This window comes from Sus scrofa, chromosome 6 (genome assembly GCF_000003025.6).
Source record: "Sus scrofa isolate TJ Tabasco breed Duroc chromosome 6, Sscrofa11.1, whole genome shotgun sequence".
NCBI classification, from domain to species: Eukaryota; Metazoa; Chordata; class Mammalia; order Artiodactyla; family Suidae; genus Sus; species Sus scrofa.
In genome coordinates, this window is record NC_010448.4 from 69,678,487 (window position 1) to 69,701,799 (window position 23,313).

Here is a 23,313-nt window from a genome sequence, read left to right on the forward strand (position 1 = left end):
CAACGCAGGAGCTAGAAGCGTTGCCCTGGGGGTCAGGACCTCTGAGTGTCACCCCTTGACCTTGGCACATCCCTGATGGTGCGGCAAGCGGGTGGTGTGGAGGTCTGGCAGCTGAGGCCCTTTGAGTCCCAAGATTCTGTCGTGATTTCATCTCTCTCTCTTTTTTTTTTTTTGCCACACCCACAGCATATGTAAGCTCCTGTGCCAGGGATTGAATCTGAGCTTCAGCTGCGACTTACACCACAGGTACAGCAATGCCAGATCCTTAACCCACGGAACCAGGCCGGGGAGCGAACCCGAGCCACTGCAAAGACAACACTGTACCGCAGAGGGAGCTCCTCATTGCACTTTTTTATTTATTTTTAATTTAGTTTTAAAAATTAACGTATCACTGATTTTTTGTTGTGCCAATTTCTGGTGTACAGCAAAATGACTCAGTTATACATATATATGCATTTTTTAAACTATTCTTTTCCATCCTGGTCTATCCCAGGAGACTGAATAGAGTTCCCTGTGCTGTGCAGCAGGACCTCGTGTACCCATTCTAAATGGCAGAGTCTGCATCTACCAACCCCAAACTCCCCATCCATCTTTTGAGCTCTACGTATCCAAAGCATCGTTCTTACCCCAAAATAACAAAAGCTAATTCTTAGTGTGTCCCAATGCCCCCAGGATGAGGTGGATACTATTATTAGCCTCTACCTACAGATGAGGTTGGGGACCGGCCAGGGGTCCCGGCAGGCAGTCTGACTGCGGCTCCAGCCTCTGCACCACCACAGCCAGCTTGTTCCTGCCACTGCCTTCTGTAGCCCGAGCAGCAGTGCCACTGTCCCCATCCTACAGTGTACCTGGGTGCAGGGGGGCACCCCAGACCCCTCAGGCCTGGGTGGAGCAGCAAGAGGCCGGCCTCTTTCTCTTTTTCTTCCTCCTCCGCTTGGTTACTGTCTTCTGCTTTCTGCCCTTTTCTCTTCGAACGTGTGTTTAGTGCTAGAAGCTCTGTGTGAAGCCTCTGGTCTTAGGGAGGTGTGAGACGCAGCCTCTGTCCCCTGATATGTCACAGGTTCAGTGGGGGAGGTGACTGCTGCAGGCAGGAGGTGCTGCAGGGGGTGGGGAGGCGGGGAAGCCGGGCCTCCAAGGGCTTTGCTGTCCTTGGGAGGAGCCCGTTTTAAAGAAGAGGTCCCCTCCCCACTGTGGAGAGCCCTCGTGGTTCTCGGGGACCCTCCCCAAGCCTTCCAGAGGCCCCCTCCTGTCCCCAGCATGGGCTCAGGCTGTGGGTTTCCTCCTCGTGCCTGTGTGTGTCAAGTGGCCTGGCGGGAGTGTCCTGGGCTTTGCCCTTGCTTCGTGGGCAGAGAGATGAGCTCCAGCCCTGGCGCCGAGAGCATGGGCCAGATCGGGAGGGGCCAGCACCTCTCTGCCTGGACTTGCCGCCCGCTCTCCTCTCTTCCCCCATTTCTGGCAACTTCTTCCCAGGCCCACCCTGGGTTGGGGAAGAGCTGTGACGTCAGGAGCTGGCCTGGTTGCCTCTTATTTCTTCCAGCCCTGCCACCCCCTCCTTCTTCGTGCCTGATGTCCTTTGCAGGATCCCTGTGGAGCCAGCGGCTAGACACAGTGCAGGCCTGCTCAGGCACCTTTGGATGTTGGAGAAGGGAAGACAGAAGGCAAGACAGTGAGGCAGGCAGAGGCCTGGGCACGTCTGTGCACCCAGGCAGGTGTATGGCGGGGAGAATCTCGGGGCTGAAAGGCAGCGCAGCCGAGGCTCTGCCTTCAGGGCTGGACCAAAGCACGGGCCCTGCTGTCTTCGGAGCATGGGTTCGTTGCAAGCAGCGGTTGGAACCACTGTGCCAGCCCCAGAGCACGTGCTGCTTCACACAGAGCGGGGCAGGCAGCCCGAGGCACCAGCCCCCGGGGCCTTGCAGCCAATAGGGGTGCAGCCTGAGGGTGCTTGTTCAGCCCACTGTCCTGGTCAGGGGTGGCCAGCAGGACTACAGCTGTCCTGGGTGGTAGGGCTCCCTGGTTGGCCCGTTTACCTGCCAGTCGCATGCACAGGCCCTCAGCAGTGCCTGACGGGGTGTGTGTGTATGTGTGTGAGACTTCCTGCTGCTGTGCTCATCCTGCAGTGAGGGGCTATGGAACTGGGCCCTTGACAACAGTGAGAGCAGCGTGTTCTCTTTCCTCCGTCCCTCTCCTCCTGTCTGTCTGTCTCTTCCCTTGGGCCACGGGGCCCCAGAAGGACAAGCATTTCTGCATCCTGAGGAAGCGCCCTGCTGCAGCCCCGTGGCCCAGGCCCTGACCCGTACTCTCCCCTCTGGGTCCTACTTTGGAGCCCCTCTCTCAGGGGGACCCTGCTGGACTCTAGTTCTGGCTGGAGAGCCAGAGCAGACACGGGGGGCCCAGCAGCCACCGCAGCACGGCAGTAAGCCCTGTGCCCAGCACATCAAGGCGTCGGCTGTGCCTTGTCCTAGGGTTGGGGATGGGACGCCGCAGGAGAGGCTGCCCGCCCCGCCAGAGGTCACCGTGTCTGACTGTTGTTTGGTGAGCTCAGCAGGCAAACTGCCGCAGTGGGACTGAGCGTGGCCAGCAAGTGTCCGAGGCAGGATTCTCAGCCTGCGGTCTGACCGTTAAGTTCCGCTGAAGGACAGAGTGGCGGCCTTCTTCCCCGCCCCCCCCCTCGCCCTGCCGCCAGGTCCCCATCCTGCTGCAGTTGTGTAGACCTTGCTAACTCCTTTGCTGGGAGCACGGAGCGACCCTGCTCCTGGTGGCAGCCTAGACTGCGGCCTGAGTGCTGGAAGGGGAGGGGCTGCTGGCCCAGGGACAGGGGCTCCTGAGCTCAAGGTGGTTTGGATTGCCCCCCACCCCCCCCCGGCCCCAGAATCCATGTCACGGTGGGGAGGCTGGCTTCCCCAGTGCCCTCCCTTCATGGCTGGGTGAGAGGTGTTTTCTCTGCTTCTGCCGCAGCCTCTGGCCCAGAGGAGTTTGCTGCAGAGGCAGGAGGGGGAGAGAGCGCAGGGGAGGAGGTGGGGGCAGAGTGTCCTCCTGCAGCCCCAGCGCCCAGCACCCCTCTGCAGAGTCCCTGTCCAGTGAGCCCCCAGGAGTCATAGAAACCCTGGCTACCCGCCCAGGGTCTCCTGAAGCAGCACGTGGGCTATACGAGGAGCGACCCTGGCTGGGCCCCTAGCCTGTGTGGGGAGAGGACCCCTGCCAGCCCTCATCACGGCCACTGGTCACCGGCCCCTGGGAAGGGCTCTGCTGGAAGGGGGCTGGGTGGTTCATGGACCGAGGTTCAGTTGCGTGGACTGGGCTGCCGTTCTGGGAGTGTTGAGATGTGGCCCCAGGTCTGCGGCGATGGCGCAGAACCCAGGCTTCTAACTGTGGAGCCCTCCACGCCCTCGGCCTTCCTGCCAGGATGCACTCCGGGCCGGCTCTCTGCTGCCCTAGTTTCCCCGCTGACTGCAAGGCTCCTTTTTTCTGGCAGGAGGAAGGAGGAAGGCTTTCTGAGGACGGAGTAGCTGTCCCTACTTTGCGAGGGTCCCTGTTCTGGCGCTGGCGTGATGCCCATTGACCACTGGGGGTGGGAGCGCCCATTGCCTGCCTCTCCCTGAGGGACCAAGGCAGCCAGCATCCTCCCAGGTCCACGCCAGCTGTCCTGCCTCCAGCCTGACATGCCAGAAGGGGCTGGGAGCTCACTCAGCAGGGCCAGCAGCGGGGCCATCTGCAAGGTGAGCCCAGGGCCCCCGCCAGCTCTCCTGACCGGGGAGCCTGCTGGCCAGCCCGGGGCTCACTCTCTCTTTGGCCCGCTCCCCTTGTTATTTTTAGCGGTCCTGGGAGCTGCTGGTAGAGATCACAGCTAGCTTTTCGTGGTTTTGTTTTAAAACCTGTGTTTTTGCGGGGAAAACCAGCATCTCCCACGGTGCGCAGGCGACGGGGACGGGGTTTCTGGCCCCAGCTCTGAAGGCTGCGTCTCCAGCACAGTCTCTAGTAAAGATTTCAACCCATCACCTGTCTCTCGGGATTGTTTGAAGGATTCGCACAGAAATGCAAATGGGGTTGCTGCTCTTCTTTCAAGTTGGGGGGCCAGCAGTGAGCTCAGCCTCTCTGGGCTCCGAGTGGCTCCTAGGTGCCTTTCGTCGGGTTATATAAAGACCCGGGACTGATCTGAGGTGCTCTGTTATGCCCATTCTTCACCCACTACCCTCTCTCTTACTTATGTATGTATTTAAATTTCCATGTATCGACAATCTACAAAATATATGTATCTTCCACCGTTTCTGTTCAGTTCTGTTTATAGCACAGAATATGAATTGTTCTATTATGAAGCATCTTGGTTGCTTCGACTTCTTACTTTTTTTTTTTTTTTCTTTATAGGGCGGCATATGGAGGTTCCCAGGCTAGGGGTTGAATCGGAGCTACAGCTGCTGGCCTACACCACAGCCACAGCAACGCCAGGTCCGAGCCACATCTGTGACCTACACTACAGCTCATGGCAACACCAGATCCTTAACCCACTGCGTGAGGCCAGGGATCGAACCGAAACGTCATGGTTCCTAGTCGGATGCGTTTCTGCTGCACCACAACACTTTCTGCTATTTTAAATAGTACTTTGCAAACTTTTTAAAAAAGTTGAATTATGATTCACCTACTGTAAAATTTCCCCTTTTTCAAAGTGTATAATTCAGTAGTTTTTAATATATTCACACAGTGGTGCAACCATCATCTAATTCTAGAACATTTATGAGCATTCTACAAAGTATTTTTTTCTTTAAGTGTACTTCTGAAGAGGAATGACCAGAAGGGTTAAAAACGACTTTATAGCTGTTATTACATCTTTCCAGACTGTTTCCTAGGAGATTTGCAATGGCATCATTCGTAACTGGTGGCGTCCCTACAGCTTTGCCCGTCTCGGGTGCCCCCACCCCTTTGTTCCCACCAGTCTGGGAGGTCTACACCTGCTGCCGGTCTCAGGTGCATGGATCACAGCTGCTCGAGCCTTGTGAGGGATGAGGGATGCCACCCCCCCCCAAGGTTTTGAAGGGCTGCCCAACTGAGGGACAAGGTGACAGGTCTCCCGTGCTTGTGACCTTATGGCTGGGATGAGCTTTAGGGTGTGCACAGTTTGGGAGCCAGGTGAGGGGGGGGGGCTTTCTTGCTGTTGTCGCACCTGGTTGTGCTTTTTCCTTTTCTTGTTCATATATTGGTGGGGTTTTAACTCTGAACTTTCAACCTGGTGTTGGGAACATGGCTCGGATCGTCAGTGTGGGAAAATGAGACCCATGAACATGGGAGATCTGGACAAGGCTCTTTACTTCTGCAGAAGGGCGCAGGTGCTCAAAAAGCGCGTGCCAAGAAGAGAAGACCCTCCCTAATGATCCCTAACGCAGGGGATGGACCTGCCCCCTTCCCATGGGTCGGTCAGGGCGCATGTACTTCTCTTCTCGGGTGGCTCATTTGAAACCAATTGTTACTGGGAGAAGAGGGAAGGGGGGGCATTGCAGGAAGGCGTTTCAGCTGAAACCAGAGCACAATGGAGTCCCCAAGATTTCCTTTGACAGAAAAGACATTATGTTACTTTCCACACCAGGAAGGATACTAGGAGTCATTGGAGGTATTTTCAGGGAAACGCGGTCCAGGATAACTGGTGGCAACCAGGAAAAGTCACTGTGACGGGTGCCCTGGGGAGGACCAGCCCCTGGCTTCCCATCCCTATCTGCATGTCCTTTTCCCAACAAGGTGCCAGCCGCGGGCCTGATCACTCGCTTTAACTCTGAAAAGACAGCTATCCAGGAAAGGATCAAAGTCCGCCCGAGTGTGGGCTGTGCCAAGCACAGGCGCACCCCCTGAAGCTTGAAATTAAGGAATAAGGGAAGCTCTCTTTCACACAGCGGGTGGGAAACCTGTGAATGCCTTCTCCCCAGGACTGAGGGAGGATAAAAATAGGAAAAGGGCCACTTAGGGATTTGCTGAACTAATGACTAGTAAGCAGATACCAGGGCTTTTAAAGACTCCGCCATGTTCCCGCCATCAAAAATTCATCTGTTCTCAAAGCTTTAACTATCCTCTTCACACTCTTAAATCTGCTGTAATTCATTGATCCTAAGACACACGTTGTTACATATTTAAACCTCTCCGAAGTGGGGTTTACCATTGATGGAGTGATGTAGTTGAATCGGCAGCCCGTTTCTTTCTTAGAGGTGACAAAACAATGATGCATTTGCCACTGCTGGCACTTTTGATTTGATGAAATTTAATATAGCTCCAGCTTTCATGGCCTTTCCAAGCCCTAGACTTATACCTCCAGCTACTTTTGTGATCGTTTCACTGGATATGTCACCGTGTCAGACTCAGCAGATTTATTTATTTATTTATTTTTAATCTTTAAGAAAAAATTTTTTATTGTTATTTCCCCAATACACTTTTTTTTCTACTGTACAGCAAGGTGACCCAGTTTCACATACATGTACACATGCTTTTTTCTCCCATTATTCTGCTCCATCATAAGTGACGAGACATAGTTCCCAGTGCTACACAGCAGGATCTCATTGCCAGTCCATTCCAAAGGCAATAGTTTGCATCTATTGACCCCAGGCTCCCAATCCATCCCACTCCCTCCCCCTCTCCCTTGGCAACCACAAGTCTATTCTCCAAGTCCATGATTTTCTTTTCTGTGGAAAGGTTCATTTGTGCCATATATTAGATTCCAGATATAAGTGATATCAAATGGTGTTTGTCTTTCTCTTTCTGACTTACTTCACTCAGGATGAGAGTCTCTAGTCCCATCCATGTTGCTGCAAATGGCATTATTTTTTCTTTTTTATGACCGAGTAGTATTCCATTATGTATATATACCACATCTTCCTAATCCAGTCATCTGTCGATGGACACTTGGGTTGTTTCCATGTCTCGGCTGCTGTGAATAGTGCTGCAGTGAACATGTGGGTGCATGTGTCTTTTTTAAGGAAAGTTTTGTCCGGATATATGCCCAAGAGTGGGGTTGTTGGGTCATATGGTAGTTCTATGTATAGTTTTCTAAGGTACCTCCGTACTGTTCTCCATAGAGACTCGGCAGATGTAGAACTTAAACCGTTATTGCATTTTTCTCATAAAAGACCCTCTCACTTCTTTTTTTTTTTTTTCTTTTTAGGGCCCCACCCATGGCTTTTGGAAGTTCCCAGGCTAGTGGTCAGATTGGAGCTATTTCAGCTGCAGGCCTACGCCACAGCCACAGCAACACCAGATCTGAGCTGCATCTTCGACCTACACCGCAGCTTGTGGCAATGCCAGATCCTTAACTCACTGAGCAAATCCAGGGATAGAATCTGCGTCCTCACGGACACTATGCTGTGTTTTTAACCCACTGAGCCACAATGGGAACTCCCATCTCACTTCTTTATTTTCATTTTTTAAATTTTTGTTGTCTTTTTGCTATTTCTTGGGCTGCTCTTGCGGCATACGGAGGTTCCCAGGCTAGGGGTCAAATTGGAGCCATAGCCGCCGGCCTACGCCAGAGCCACTGCAACTCGGGATCCAAGCCGTGTCTGTGACCTACACCACAGCTCACGGCAACGCCGGATCCTTAACCCACTGAGCGAGGCCAGGGATGGAACCTGCAAACCTCATGGTTCCTAGTCGGATTCGTTAACCACTGAGCCACAATGGGAACTCCTCACTTCTTTATTTTCAAATGGTGCATGTTTTCTGGGTTGCCCGGCTGGTAGCCCGTCTCTTGCTGCTGTAATACTAAAAATGCTAGCCAGTATTTAATACTGCATCCTGCTCGGCAAGCGCTTTTCCAAGCTCTGCGTCTGTGGTCACTCATTAATCCTCACAGTGGCCCTACAAGGCATGTACTGTGACAGGTCCTCTATTACTTGTGACAGAGCCACTTGCCAGGGGTCACAGGGCTAAAAGATGGCAGAGCAGGTCCTTGAACCCGCGCTGCCTGGCTCCAGACTCCAGGTCGTAACTCCTACCCACCATTCCTGGATCCAGCCAGTCGCCACAGCAATCTTCACCCATCCCCTGAATAACACCTGTGTATGTCACTGTTACGTCCTTTGCAGAAAAAGCTGCCTCGTTGGTTTCATCACCGCCAGGCCCCTCTGTGTTCCTGGGTGCAAATCATAGATGGCTTCATCCTCCCACGGCAGCTCTCTCTCGGTTCCATTCCCCTACTCTAACGCTTTTTCGTTTTTTAGCTATACCCGTGGCACGCACAGGTTCCCAGGCCAGGGATCAAACCCTTGCCACAGCAGGGACCAGAGCCACAGCAGTGACGGTGCTGGAGCCTTAACCGGCTGCACCACCTGGGAACTCCTCGAACACTTTTTGAAATTTCTTTTTAGGGCTGCACCCGCGGCCTATGGAAGTTCCCAGGCTAGGGGTCACACCGGAGCTACAGCTGCCGTCCTACACCACAGCCACAACCATAGCCTATCTGAGCCGCATCTGCACCATACACCACAGCTCTCGGCAGCGCTGGATCCCCCAACCCATGGAGCGAGGCCAGGGATCGAATCCACCTCCTCATGGATCCTAGTCGGATGCGGTTCAGCTGCGCCACATGGGGAACTCCCACACTTTTTTTTTTTTAAAGGTTTTATTGAGGTATAATTCACATATCTTGCAATTCACTTATTTGAAGTCCACGGTTCCGTGGGGTTTGGAATATTCCAGAGCTGGGCACCCATCAGCACAGTCAGATGGTGATTAGAACATGATCATCACCCCCTAACAGAGGCTCTGTACCCCTCTGCTGCCATCTTCCGATTCCCCTGCCCACCAGCCCCTGGCACCCATTACTTTACTTTCTGTCCCTCTGGACATCTCCTATAAACAGAATATACAGTATGTGGCTTGTGTCCAGCTTCTGTCACCGAGCATCGTGTTTGCAGGGTTCACCCATGTTGTAGCAGGTGTCTGTGCCCCATTTGTTTTTATTGTGAGACACCATTCTGTGGTGCGGATGGAAGTCCCATATTTTACTGTCTGTTGATCAGCTGATGGGCATTCGAGTTGTTTCCATGTCTGGGCTGTTGTGAATGGTGCTGCTGTGGACATTCGTGTGCAGTGTTTGATGGACCCGTGTTCTCCCTCTCTCGGGGGTGCGCCTGCGAGGGGTAACAGCTGGTCAGGCGGTAACTCTGTGTAACTGGAGGAGGTCAAGGACTTTAATGGCTCCTCAGACGCCTCTGCCCAGTTTCCAAAGCCGTTTCCAGCTGTCCTCTAGTTCTGCTCTTCCCAGTTGCAGACTGGCTGCTTCTGCCAGACCAGGCTTGCCTTTGCCGTCGGACCTGCGTGTCAGGGCCTCCGCTCTTTGCCTCTCACCTCTTACCCCAAAGGATGCAGCCTAAGGGCAGAGTCCGCCCACCCATGTATTTCTTTGAGACACACAGCATTTTAAAAAAATCTGCGTTATTTGTGCACTCGTGATTATAGTTAACGATCCAATTTTTTTATGTTCTCTTAAAATAAAATAGCAAGATTTACGAGTTCCCGCCGTGGCATGGTGGGTTAAGAATCCAATCGCAGTGGTGGCTCAGGTTGTTGTGGCAGTACGGGTTTGATCCCTGGCCCAGCACAGTGGATTAAAAGAGCCAGTGTTGCTCCAGCTGCGGTGTAGGTCACAACTGTGGTCCAGGCCCAGGAACTTCCATATGCTGCAGGTGCGGCCATAAAATTAATTAAAAAAAAAAAAAATTGAGAGCTGTGGTCACTTGGGCCCACACTCCTGGGAGGCACGACTGCCAGACTGCAGCTGTGCATGTGTCCCCTGAGGGGACACGTCCTCGAGTTCTGCTCTTCCTTGAGTTCTGCTTGGCTTGCTGCTTTGACCATCACATTGCACTTCTGAAAGCGCCGGTGCTCCTGAGCCCAGCTCCACACCCCACGCAATGCCCTGCCATATGGCTCTTTGTTTTTATTATTTATTTATTTTTAAAAATTTTTTTGCTTTTTAGGGCCGCACCTGTGTAATATGGAGGCTCCTAGGCTAGGGGTTGAATCGGAGCTGCTGCTGCCAGCCTACACCACAGCCACAGCAACACAGGATGGAGCCACATCCTCATGGATACTAGTCTTGTTTTTTACCACTGAGCCATGATGGAAACTCCCCCGTGTGGCTCTTTAGATGAGATGTGCTGGGAAGCTAAAACAGAGCTGTGCTGGTGGTAAGAATCGCAGGCCTTGGGACCACCTGCCTGGGTTCATATCTTATTTTTACCCCTTTACCAGCTGTGTGACCTTGGGCAAGTTGCCTAACTTCTCTGAACCTCAGTTTCCTTACATTTTAAAATGGGGGTAATAGTAGGCTCTCCTTACATGTTACCATGAGGAGTAAATAGACTGATACTCACCCATTGTTGTGGTCATCACTGCCTTTTTTTTTTTTTTTTTTTTTTTTTTTTTTGTCTTTTTGCCTTTTCTAGGGCCGCTCCCACGGCATATGGAGATTCCCAGGCTAGGGGTCTAATCAGAGCCGTAGCTACCGGCCTATGCCAGAGCCACAGCAACGTGGGATCTGAGCCGCGTCTGCAACCTACACCACAGCTCACAGCAACGCCAGATCCTTAACCCACTGAGCAAGGCCAGGGATCGAACCTGCAAACCTCATGGTTCCTAGTCGGATTCGTTAACCACTGAGCTCCAGTCATCACTGTCTTTTCCTTGATGTCTTCTCAGTGATATTGTGAGAACTTGGGAGACCAGGACCCCGTGGGGCTGAGCTCAGCCACTGTTTCTCAGCGGGGGCCCCTCGGGGCATTTGGGCTGGAACATCTGGGCTGATGATCCTGTGAGTTCAGGGTTCAGCTCGTAGGAAGACAGCTTTATCCTCAGGGCTGGAGCGTGAGGTGCTGCTTTGGCCAGGGAGGCTCACTTCCTGCCCCACCACACAGGTGCCACCGTCAGGCCTGGCTTGTGGGGCTCAGCTCAGGGCAGGCTGTCCCTTTTCACCATCCAGCTGGCCTGAGTCTGGGCAGGTGGGCCAGCAGATCTGAACAAGCAGCCACTTCTTGTCTTTTGTCTTTTTAGGGCCGCACCTGCAGCATATGTAAGTTCCCAGGCTAGGGGTTGAATCGGAGCTGCAGCTGCCGGCCTGCAGCACAGCCGCAGCAATGCCGGATCCTTAACCCACTGAGTGAGGCCAGGGATCAAACCTGCATCCTGGTGCTTCAGAGACACCGCCAATCCCATTGCACCACAGGGGGAACGCCAACACTGTTTAATTTTAAAGAGGAGTCACGCTGTGAGTGTCTGAGTTTAACCTGCTCTCAGGATAATCTCTCCCCATCTCCCTTGCCCAGTTCCAATCCCTAAAGCCCATCTGTGGAATTGTTAATGTCCCATTATATTTTTCATTTATTGAAGTTCTGTGCATCCTGGTCATTTTTTATCATATTTTGAAAGTTAGTTTTTATCGCAGCAAGGGCGTCTCTCCCCCTCGGCGCTACGCCTTTGAGGCTGGTCCACGACGAGGTGTGTGTTCACCTTCTCTGCTGTGCAGTGTTCTGTGCGTGTGTCTCTGGTGCTCAGGATGCAGCCGTGAGCGGACAGGGGCAGGTCCTGCTGGGACAGAGCTTCAAAGGTAGCAGGAAAGAGAGAGAAACAGGCCCCAGGTTAGTCAGGTGAACTGGCTGAAGACAAAACCCCCAGGAGGTCGGTAACATCTCCTTGAAGCCGAGACCTGAGGGATGAGAAGGAGCTGCTGGCCTGGCTGAGGGCCCTGACCCCGTGTTACAGGTGATGCACTCCAGCCTGGGTGAGTGGCTGCCCCTCCTGCCGTGGTGTCAGGCCTTTTCTATGCGTGAGGCTGTGAGTTGGCCTGAGTCCTGGCAGGTCAGCAGGATATGAGCCATGTCAGGTGAGATGTTGTGCATTTGAACCCTGGGCGCAAGATCATCAGGTCATGTGTTCACGCCGAGCTCTGGAGGAGGGAACGAAATGTTCTGTGTGGTTAACCAGCTCCTGACTCTGAGCCTGGCCTTTGACTCTTCCTCCTTGTGGGTTAGGGACAGCTGTGGTCCCCTGGGCAGGGTCTCATGGGTGTGATGGGGACGGCTGTGGTGCCCTGAGCAGGATCTCATGGGTATGATGGGGACGGCTGTGGTCCCCTGAGCAGGATCTCGTGGGTATGATGGGGATGGCTGTGGTCCCACTGGGCAGGATCTCGTGGGGGTGACGGGGACAGCTGTGGTCCCCTGGGCAGGATCTCGTGGGGGTGACAGGGAGGGGTGAGTAGTGTCTCTGCACTGGGTCGGGCAGAGCAAGCATCGTTGTTGTCACTGCCGGGCTCTGTGGTCGGTGTCCTGGGTGTCACCCTCTTTTATCCTCTCGGTCACCCTGCCTACCGGCCAACTTGACTCCACCTGTGTGTCTTAAGCTTAAACATACCTAAACCGGAACTTCTCGTTTCTCCGCCATCGAACTACTACCCCTCCCAGGCTCTGCACTAAATGTCACCATGCCTGTCTCTTGCTCAGGCCTAACTTCTGGGCGTTCTCTTTGGTTCCTCCTTTACGTTCGCACTCCTCCCCGTCGGTCAGCAGGTCCCATTGGTCCTGACCCCAGGAAGAATGGCCCACTCTCTCCAGCTCCTCTGTAGCCACTGTCGTCCAAGCCCTGCTGTCTCTCCTCTGGGCAGCTGTACAGCCTCCCCATCTCCAGCCACTGTCCCCACAAGACGTCGGGGTCCATTCTGAATGGACCGAAGACCCCGAGGTTTCCTCCTTCAAACCCGCCACTGGCTTCCCCTACATTTAGAAAGAAGTCATGTCACTTGCCCAGGCCACACGCTGGCAAGCAGCCCGGGTTCTTCCGGCGATGCACAGCCTCCCTCGGCGCCAAACCTGCTGGCCAGGGCGTGGGATCTGAGGATGCAGTGCGGCCTCTGCAAGAAGCAGAGCCTTCCCCAAGCAGACGCCTGGAGATGCCCAAGGGGTCTGGCACCTTCTGGGAGAAAGTTTTCACTGAAGGGGTGTGGCTCTAAGTCGCCTGCCCTCCTCTCATTTGCTCGGGCATGAATCACACTCTGTCTCGGGAGCGTGGGTGTGGGGACGAGGAGCGCAGGCGGGGGTCTCCGTGCTCCTTGGAGGTCGGGGTGGGGGGAGTCAGATGCATTGCCTGGTCCTTACGACCTCCCCCTGCCCCCGCTCTGGCTCAGGTCGCACCAGCTTCTACGAGGAATACGGCGTCATCCGCGACGTGATCCAGAACCACCTGACCGAGATCCTCACGCTGGTGGCCATGGAGCTGCCCGGCAACGTCAGCAGCCCGGAGGCCGTGCTGCAGCACAAGCTCCAGGCCTTCCGGGCCCTGCGGGGCCTGCAGAAGAGCAGCGCCGTCGTGGGCCAGTACCAGGCTTACAGCCGGCAGGTGCGCAGAGAGCTGCAGAAGCCAGACAGCTTCCACAGCCTGACGCCAACCTTCGCAGGTGTGCTCTGGGGCCGGGCTGCTGGGCTGTGGGGCTGCTGGGCTGCCCCCCCCCCCCAGGTGGAAGCCGCTCTCCCAGCCCAGATGCCCGTCGGTTTGGGTTGGAAGGGACTTGAAGCAGGATTTTCACAAGAGTGCTCAGGGGGAGTGACCATCCCCCAGCTCTCTGGCCTCCCCCCGGCTTCAGGCAGCAGGTCCCCTGCTGGTGCCCTCCAGACAGAGGTCACCTTGGTGATGATGTCTGTTCAGTCCATGTCCACAGATGCTTCCAGGGCCCGCCCAGCTGGCCTTAGACCTGGCCTTGCCCTTGTGGAGCGGACATCCAGTCCCCAGGGGGTGCCGCAGACCTGCTCGCCGCAACTGGGGGCATCTCCAGCGGGCACACACCACGCTGGTCAGGCAGATGCCCACTGGGGCCGTCCTCTGGGGAGTTCCACAGGCTCAGAGCTTCCCGGGGGAGGCTGGCTCCCTCACACCAACGTCACGGCTCCTACGACCAGAGCAGCAGCTGCCTGTGGGGCCCTGACTGGGTGCCTGGCGCCTTATATGAATTATCTCATTGAATCTTCACACACACAGGCACCTCGGGCAGGTATGATTGTCATCCCTCCTGAGAGGAGAGGAAACACGAGGCTCAGTAAAGTCGCCAGAACTTGCCCAAGGTCATGTGGAGATAGTCCATGAGAAAATCAGGCTTGGAGTTGGGTCTGGGCTGTGCTCAGTGTCCAGCCCTTATCGCCATGGACCCCCCGCAGGCCTCCTCCCCTGCATGCCAGTTCCCTGCGGGCCTGTGGCTGGGTGCCCTGCCCCCCTCCCCGCCTCCCTGTATGCGTCCTGGGTGCTCTGCCAATGGAAGGAAGCACTTTCCCGTAGGGCCCCCCCCCCAGCGGTCAGGATCTCCCCCACCGTGCCCCCACCGTGAGACCCCTCTCTAGTCTCTGGATTGGAGTCGCTCAGGCCAGTTCTCCTTTGCTCAGTGCCGATGATGCCAACAGGTGCCTCAAGGGATGTGGGTGTCCATGGTGGCCCCAGAGGCTACGTCTCGAGCCCCGACATGGACGAGGCGAAAGGCGAGCCAGGGGCTGTCTCGGCAGTAGGTGCCCAGAGGAGGGACCTGGAGAGCAGGAGGCTGGCTGGCTGGCAGGAAGGAGAAGGGATGGCACATGGGCCAGGCGGTCCTGGGTTCCAGTGCTGGAGTGTCACCTCCGCTGTCCCCCTGTCGCCCCAGGCATCCTCGTGCATGTCGACAACCTTCGCTGGGAGGGCGTCCCTTTCATCCTGATGTCCGGCAAAGCCTTGGATGAGAGAGTGAGCTACGCGCGCGTCCTGTTCAAGAACCAGGCGTACTGCGCCCAGAGCGAGAGGCGCTGGGAGGCTGAGCAGAGCCAGTGCCTGCCGCGGCAGGTCATCTTCTACATTGGACACGGCGAGCTGGGCAGCCCTGCCGTGCTGGTCAGCCGGAACCTGTTCAGGCCCTCCCTGCCCTCCGCCAGCTGGTGGGAGGTGACCGATCGGCCCGGGCTGCACCTCTTTGGCCGCCCCCTGTCTGATTTCTATGCCTACAGCCCTGTCAGGGAGCAGGACGCCTACTCTATCCTCATATCTCATATCTTCCACCACCGGAAGGACTCCTTCGTCACCACGGAGAACCTGCTGGCCTCCTGGGTCTTCTGGACCCCCTTGCTGGAAAGCCTGGCCCGTGAGGTCCCACGCCTCTACCCAGGGGGAGCGGAGAATGGCCCCGTGTTGGACTTTGAGTTCAGCAGCAACCGCCTGTCCTTCTCGCAGCCGCCGCCGGAGCAGGTGGTGCCAGGGCCAGGCTCTGTCCCGACGCCCAGCCACTTCCAGGTTCTCACGGCGAAGTACCGCCACAGCCCGCTGATCTCGGCCTGGCCCGAGGAGCTGATTGCCAGGCTGGCCGGCGACATCGAGGCCGCGGCCGTGCGGGCCGTGCAGCGCTTCGGCAAGTTCCACCTGGCGCTCTCAGGCGGCTCCAGCCCCGTGGCCCTGTTCCAGCAGCTGGCCACGGGCCACTACGGCTTCCCCTGGGCCCACACGCACCTGTGGCTGGTGGACGAGCGCTGCGTCCCTCTCTGGGACCCCGAGTCGAACTTCCAGGGCCTGCAGGCCCACCTGCTGCAGCACGTGCGTGTCCCCCACTACAACGTGCACCCCATGCCCGTGCAGCGGCACCAGCGGCTCTGCGCCGAGGAGGACCAGGGCGCCCAGGCCTACGCCGAGGAGATCTCCGCCCTGGTGACCAATAGCAGCTTCGACCTGGTGCTGCTGGGCATGGGCACGGATGGGCACACGGCCTCCCTCTTCCCGCAGTCGCCCACGGGCCTGGACGGCGAGCAGCTGGTGGTACGGACCGAGAGCCCATCCAGGCCGTTCCAGCGCATGAGCCTCAGCCTGCCCCTCATCAACCGTGCCAGGAAGGTGGCGGTCCTGGTCATGGGCAGGATGAAGCGCGACATCGCCATGCTGGTGAGCCGCGTGGGCCACGAGCCCAAGAAGTGGCCCATCTCGGGCGTCCTGCCCACGTCTGGCCAGCTGGTATGGTACATGGACTACGAGGCCTTCCTGGGGTGATGGCCTTTGCCCTTCACCCCCACCCAGGCTTCCCTTCGCCTGCCCTCTCTCCGCCCTCTTAGTCCTGCCCCCCGCCCCGATCCCCCCCTCCCACTGCGTGCTCTGGCCCCTCTGCAATCAGAGGCCTCACTCAGGGTCAGGCCGCAGAGAGGGAGGTCGCGGTCCCTCCCAGCCCCGGTGACTGTCCCTGTCCGCCGGTGATGGGTGCACACCAAAACAAGGAAGAAATGGTATCTCTGCCCTCGAGAAGCTTGAAGTTCAAGTCAAGAGAGGAATACCCACCTTGAGAGAAGACCTGCAGCAGCCACACGTGAATATCAACCAGCACAAAGGGAGAGACGGTTTGGAAGCTCCGCCCATGAGCAGGGGTGCGGAGGCTGGGTTAGTCAAGGGAGGCTTCCCGTGTGCCGGGACCTTGGACCAGCTCAGCACCAAGGGGGGCGGCTGCAGCCTCCCCTCCTCCTGCTATCTCATGGTGGCCTCCAGCTCCTGCCCGCCGGTCCCTCCAGCCGGCCCTCGCCTCACCACCAGCACATGCTGAAGACCTGGGGAAACCAACACAGCTTCTCTTTAAAGAACAGGTCGGGTGCTCTGCTTCTAAGGAGCTATGGGCCAATAATACCTGTTTTTCTGAAACATGTTTTTTTTTTTTTTCCTGAGATGCCCCAAGGCAGGTGTCTCTGAAATTCTTTTTAAAGATTTCAAAATTCTCAGGATGCATTTACTTTTTTTTTTTTTTGGCTACGCCCATGGGCAGGCAGAAGTTCCCAGGCCAGGGATCAAACCCGAGTGACAGCAGTGACCACGCCAAATCTTTTACTGCTACTAGCCACCAGGGATCTCCGGGATGCCCATTTCATTTTTATTCAGTGTCCCACAGAGCCAGGCCCCCAAGACATGGCGATAAAGGGTAAGACAGGTTTTTCTGTATAACCTCTTCCCTGTCTTACAGTTAAGGGTTTGTATCAGGCAGATGCATCTGATCTGGCAGACACAAAGTGCCAAGGTCACACCAAGGGCTTTCCTGGGGGAGGAGAAGCATCACAAAATCTGCTTCTCTACTTTTGATTGTTTTACACTTTTCTCAAGCCTGTTTATTCTGCTTTAAGAATTTATCGGAATTCTTGTCATGGCTCAGTGGTTAATGAATCCGACTAGGAAACATGAGGTTGCGGGTTTGATCCCTGGCCTCTCTCAGTGGGTTAAGGATCCGGCGTTGCCGTGAGCTGTGGTGTAGGTTGCAGACACGGCTCAGATCCTGCGTTGCTGTGGCTCTGGCGTAGGCCAGTGGCTACAGCTCCGATTGGACCCCTAGCCTGGGAACCTCCATATGCCGCGGGTGCGGCCCTAGAAAAGGCAAAAAGACAAAAAAAAAAAAAAAAAAAAAAAAAAAAGAATTTATAAGAATTCTTGCTTTCCTCTGAGATGAGCGTATGTGAGATGGGCACCTAGCTGGACAGGCTCTGCATATGATGGCACTGCTTGAAATTTGGCTTCCCCTGGCCTCCAGCGCCCCAGGCCAGACAGGGCACCTCTCTCTATGCCAAGAGCTCACCTTGGCAGAACAGAACAAAGTGCCCGGGTCAACACATCTCCTCACTTTCCAAGAGTAGGCATCTTAGCTTTGATGCGCTTGGTGGGCCCAGGTGCAGGAGCGGACCCCTGGTTGCAGGCCAGGTGCCACCTCTGGCCACGTGGGGGCGCCCTTGCCCCACCCCTTCGGTCTGGGCTCTGGGCCTCGGTGGCAGTGCCCCCCTTGGCAGGTTCCGCCCTGTTCTTTGCGTTTCCATCATCTGCCTCCCTGGGCCCTTGGTGCTGGGCACCCCTCCCCCTACCAGTTCCTCAGGAACTTCTTCCTCTGCGGTTGCGCCACCAAAGAGATAGTGTCACTGCGGGACAAGGAGCAAGCAGACGCCTGATGTCACTGTTTCTGAATAATAGTGAGTCACGGTGAGCCTGAGCCTGGCATGTCCTATTCTCAGAAGAGCTCCTTGCCTCAAAACGGCGCCTGCATCGGTGGAGAGCCCGTGGGGGGGGACGGGGTGGGGACAGAAAGGGCCAAGGTCTCCTTTACGGAATCAAGCGCTGTCTTAAAGCCACACCAGAAAAGCCCACTGGGAGACCCTGTCTGAAATCCTGCTTCTGGCCGCTCGGCCCCGCTGTCCCTGCCTCACCCTCTGCCAGGAAGGAGAGTTCTCTGAACTGGGCCACCTCTGCCGGTGGTTTTCAAGCTTTTTGGACCATGATCCACAGCAAGAAACACACTTTGCATCATGGGCCAGGGGCACAGAAATCTGCATCTCGAGCCGAAGTTTCACAAAGGACTTCTCACCCTGAGACTTCCAGATACCTTCTCTTTTCTATGTTTCATTTTTTTTTTTTAAATGCTGCCTGTCATTTGCTAAATCAAGATGACACGTGGTTGGAAAAGTGCTGCTCTAACCCGACTTTACCCTGTGGTATCAGCCGAGCCCCCCGCCCCGAGGTTTGGAAGGGGGCACGGGCACCCAGCTCTCACCTGACGGCACTGGGACTGGTAGCCAGGCTTCCCATTCCTGGCTCCGTCTGCGGGGGCCGGGAGCAGGGGGTGAAGACACGCCAACCAGGAGCCTGGGGCTTGTGGGAGCCACGACGCTGTGTCCCTTACAGAGGGGCCATGGGTACCAGGCTCAGTCCTGAGCGTTTTGCCCTCGTGGTCTTGTTTCATCTTTTCAGCCCTCCTTTGAGGAGGTGGATGGATCCTCATTTACTGATCATTTTGAAACTGAAACTGGTCTTGTCTAAATGGCAGCAGGCCAGCAGTTCTGAGCCAGACGTGCAGCCCAAGGCTTCGGGGTTCTGGGTGGGTGTTCCTAGCCATCCTGCACGGCCACCTACCTCCCAGCCGCGGTGCCCAGAGCCCAGCCTCCCTGAGGGGACCCCAGGTCAGAGGCCCGCCTGCGCCCTGTGGCCCAAGAAAGGCAGCAGGGAGGCCTCGTCACATCCCATCTCTGGAGCAGGCATTAGTTCCGTTGGCTGCTGGGCCCGATCTCAGGGGCTTCCCAGGTTGCTGTAAGCTAGATTCCGACTTTGCTCCAGAAGCAAGCTTTGCTGCTCAGCGCTGTTAGCATCCGTAGTCTTGCTGACCTGCCCTGCCTCTCATTTCTCTGTGGACGGAGTGTGAGTCCTGCTCCTGGGCCTTCAGTTTAGCTCCACAGCCCATGCCCTCTGCCAGGGGGCGACGGTCAGACTCTTCCCTCCAGGGCTGTCTTTCCAGAACGCACAGGCTTGGTCTGCCTGATTTGAGAGCTTTCCCCTTCCCGATTGTCCAGAAGCTGGGGATAGCATGATAGAGGAAGCAAGGAGAGGCTTGCACAGAAGCTTGAGGGACCGTTTTCTACAAGGAAGTTTTCGGAAAAAGACTTTTTTTTTTTTTTTTTTTGGTCTTTTGTGTTTTGGGGGCTGCACCTGAGGCATATGGAGGTTCCCAGGCCAGAGGTCAAATGAGACCTACAGCTGCCAGCCTACGCCACAGCCACGGCAATGTGGGATCCCAGTTGTGTCTGCAACCTACAAAACAGCTCATGGCAATGCCAGATCCTTAACCCACTGAGTGAGGCCAGGAATTGAACCCATGTCCTCATGGATACTTGTTGGGTTCGTTAAATACTGAGCCATGACGGAAACTCCAACAGAATCTTTTTTTTCCAACAAAAATATACAACCTCACAGAAGTAGCCTCTGTACCAGCTTTACCCAGCTCTGGTTTTATCTTAAGCAGATGGGGCCCGGCGGACCTCAATCCGTTGTTAGAGATGCTACCCGGCAGCGTGTCTGCGTCAGGGAGTGGACAAGTCACAGGAAAGGCCAGTGGTGACACGAGGGTGAAGTGGCTGTGGTGTCAGGCCCCCTCCCCTGCAAAAGATAAACTCTAGAGGTGCCAAGGGGGCCACTCATGTGGCACAGCGGGAGCCGTCCATCCACCTGAGAGCTGAAAAATGTCCCACGGCATCCCTTCCCCTCAGCCTCCCACCGCCCTCTGCTCTGGGCATCGCAGACCTGGAGGCTGCAGCTGTGCAGGTGGCACTTGAGGTGCTGCTCTATCAGGGAGGCCTCCCTGAGGGAGAGGGCAGTGCCTCCACCCTCACCCGCCCTTGACGGCACCTGGGCGGTCAGCACAGCCTTCGCGGAGGCCCCGGGCCTTCTGGCGGCCGTGGAGGTGGACTTGCCCCTCTAATAACCCCGCCCTCCCTCCCCTCCTCCCAAGGACCAGCTGGTCCATCTTCCGTCGCCCACTTGGAGCTTTGAGTTGGGCACAGCATGTATCCATTGCAGTCCTCTGCCGTGTGCCATGTGCCGTGGAGCCCCCACGCGAGGTGCAGATCCCGCTTCCTGCCCATTCTGCTCTGGAGCCGGATGCTGCCTTCATTTAGACCAGCCCTCCCTCCACCCAGAGTCTCCGCCGAGGGAGCCAGTGGGAGCCCAGGCTCCTGTGTTCCGGGAAGACGTGAGGCCAGAGATGTCTTCCAGAACATTCCAGGACCTTCTTGGGGGCACATTCCGTCTCCCGAGTTGGCAGCTAGAGGAGGGGCCAAGGGAGAAAGCCAACTTTCATGGCGCATCTGTCTGCACAGCAGGTCCCTGGGCTGTGTGTGTGTGTGTGTGTGTTTGTGTGTGTCTGTATGCGCGTGACCCAGAGATGGGAAAGGGCGGATCTGGATTTCTTAGGCTTCCTCTGTTCTTTTTTTTTCTAATGGGCCACACCTGCGGCACAAGGATGTTCCTGGGCCAGGGGTTGAATCAGAGCTGCAGCTGCCAGCCGACACCACAGCTATAGACACCAGATCCTTAACCCCCTGAGCCAGGCCAGAGATCGAACCCGCATCCTCACAGAGACATCGGGTCCTTAACTCACTGAGCCACAACGGGAACTCTGCTTCTTTTATTCTTGATTCCCAGGATACCTTTTGTTTAAAACCCTTGCCTGCTCCAGGTGTCGTAAAGGAAGTCCCTGCGTCCTTTCTGTCCCTCTGGTGTGGGAGAGGGTTTTTTTTTCACTCACCCCAAGCTGCATGTTTGAAAAGCTAGTAGTTAGCTTTGGCAGCGGACGTGTGAACAGAACTGGCTATATTGGTCGGTTTGGGTCCTTAGCGGTACCCCGTGGTCTAGAAGGTGGGTTATAAGAGCACGGGTCCTTAGGCATAAGAGAAAAGGACCCTGGAGCCGCTAGGAATAAAGCTGCTCCACTTCTGCATCCACTTCTCCGAGATGTGACCTGAATAGCCCAGCCGTCCCGGTCCTTGGAAGAGTGGGGTGAATGCAGACCCCAGCAGGGCCTCTGTCGGGTGCACGAGCTGTTGCTGCCCACACCTGAGTGCCAGGCATGGTTCCAGCCAGGAGGCCAAGCTGGACAGTGCTTCGCGGCTCTTGCCAGCAGGAGACCTGGGTGGGGTGTGGGCACTGAGAGCAGGACGTGTGGCCACCTGGGTCGTGTCCGTGTCTTCTGTCCCGTGCTGGGAAACCCAGTGCTGATTTCTGTCAGGACGGGAAAGGGAGAAGAAAACTCTTTGCAGAGGGACCATCTGTCCCCTCGTGTGACAGGGACATAGTGGGCCCGAACCGCCTCCCCTCACCTCCACAGCCAACCACAAAAACGTGCCACGCCTTTCGGCAGAGAGAGAAACTGCCCCTGGTTTTTATAGAAATCCCAGGCTCTTTTCACGATGCCTCTGACAATAAGACACATTCAGAACAGAGTTTTTAAAATGGCTTTTCATATGGCAGATGTAACATTTATTTTTTAAACAGTAAAATTGTTTTGCCAAAATTCATGTTTTCCTTCCTTCTCTGGGGGGTGGAGTGTGACAGCTGTGTGTGTTCCTGGGGGGGGGTGCAGTTACCCAGGACCCACTGCAAGTGGGGCATCTGAGGGGAACACTGGGAGGGAGTGTCTTGAAAAGCAGCAGGGCCCAATGTCATCACTGGTCGTCTGCCTTAGCCTTGCCTCCTCCCAGGAACCTAGGGTTTGGGGGAGTCAAATAAAACTGCAGGATCCCTGGGGGGACAGGTGCCAGGGACTTGTCAGGCATCGTCAAGGGTGTGGAGGACCCAAGCAGATCTGGAGGCCTCACAAGGCGGCGACAGGAGCAGCCTGCCCATCCAGAAGGGGTGTGGCCCCAAGGGACCGAGAGGTACCGGTGACAGCCACGCCCAGAGCCGCCCTGGCCCCCCTGCCACAAAAAGGGAAGTCTGTGGGCTGTAATGTCAGCTGGAAACCAGAGGCTGCAGTTGCATCCTTGTCTGAGTCTCAGCCTGGGCACCACCATGCTCCTGGGGGAGGCAGCCCAGAGCTGGGGGAGCACCCGCTTCTCTGCGGGCAGCCCAGGTTGTGCTGTCCAAACAGCCTCCGGAGACGGGACCGTGGGTCGCAGCTGGTGACTGTTACGGCAGCCCGGGAGGGGCACCGCTCCCCATTCCTCCTTTACGGAGCCTCCCTGCCCTTGCGTCCCAGGGGGGCCAGGCTACCAAAGCCCACGGCTGTGGTGATTGGTTCAAGGGGAACCCGTGGCCCACGTCGGTCAAATCAGAGTGAATTAAGGGCGTGGCTGCAGCCTCCTCGTTTCTCTGGTGGCCCCGGAGCCACTGACAGCTGCCTCAGCACTGTGGCAGGCTTGGGACTCCTCCTTCAAGAGTTCTTGAGCTCCTGGTTCTACACCTCGGGCATCCAGGCTTCTGGATCCCCAGGCCACGTGTCACCTTGCTCCTAAATGTGGCCATTGCTTGCTCTCTTAACCCGGGCTCCTTTGGTTGCAAGCGACAGAAACTCAGCTGAAACTAGATCTGAAAAAAGAAGGCATGGTATTCCCATCGTGTCGCAGCAGAAACGAATCTGACTGGGATCCATGAGGATGCAGGTTCAATCCCTGGCCTCGGTCAGGGGGTTAAGGATCCGGCGTTGCTGTGAGCTGTGGTGTAGGTGGCAGATGCTGCTCAGATCTGGCATTGGCCAACAGCTACAGCTCCGGTTCGACCCCTAGCCTGGGAACCTCCATATGCCGCAAGTGCAGCCCTAAAAAGCAAAAACAAAACGAAATGAAACAAAGAAAAAAGGAAGAAGGCATTGCCTGTCTCCACTCCTTGGAAGGTTCGGGGTGGGGGCCGCCTCGCAGGGCTGGCCTCAGGGAAGTCAGCCAGGACTGCCAGGAAGCAGAGTTGGGCTCCCCTTTCATTAAGAGTTGCCAGATTTAGCAAACACCTCGACGGGGCGCCCAGCTAAGTTTGAGTTTCAGGTAAAGAACAACTACAATTTTAGTAGCAATATGC

The 23,313-nt window shown here is 56.1% G+C and overlaps 1 protein-coding gene across 4 annotated transcripts in view; it reads left to right on the forward strand.

Moving 5' to 3' along the window:
- The window catches only part of H6PD (hexose-6-phosphate dehydrogenase/glucose 1-dehydrogenase), a 33,956-nt gene extending 12,139 nt beyond the window's left edge, over positions 1 to 21,817 (forward strand). For all 4 annotated transcript variants that reach the window (XM_021095286.1, XM_021095287.1, XM_021095288.1 and 1 more), the window contains exons 4-5: positions 13,151 to 13,420; positions 14,648 to 21,817. In XM_021095286.1, the coding sequence (XP_020950945.1) occupies positions 13,151 to 13,420; positions 14,648 to 16,011 (1,634 nt within the window). In that variant the 3' untranslated portion in view covers positions 16,012 to 21,817. The remainder of the gene's footprint in view (positions 1 to 13,150; positions 13,421 to 14,647) is intronic.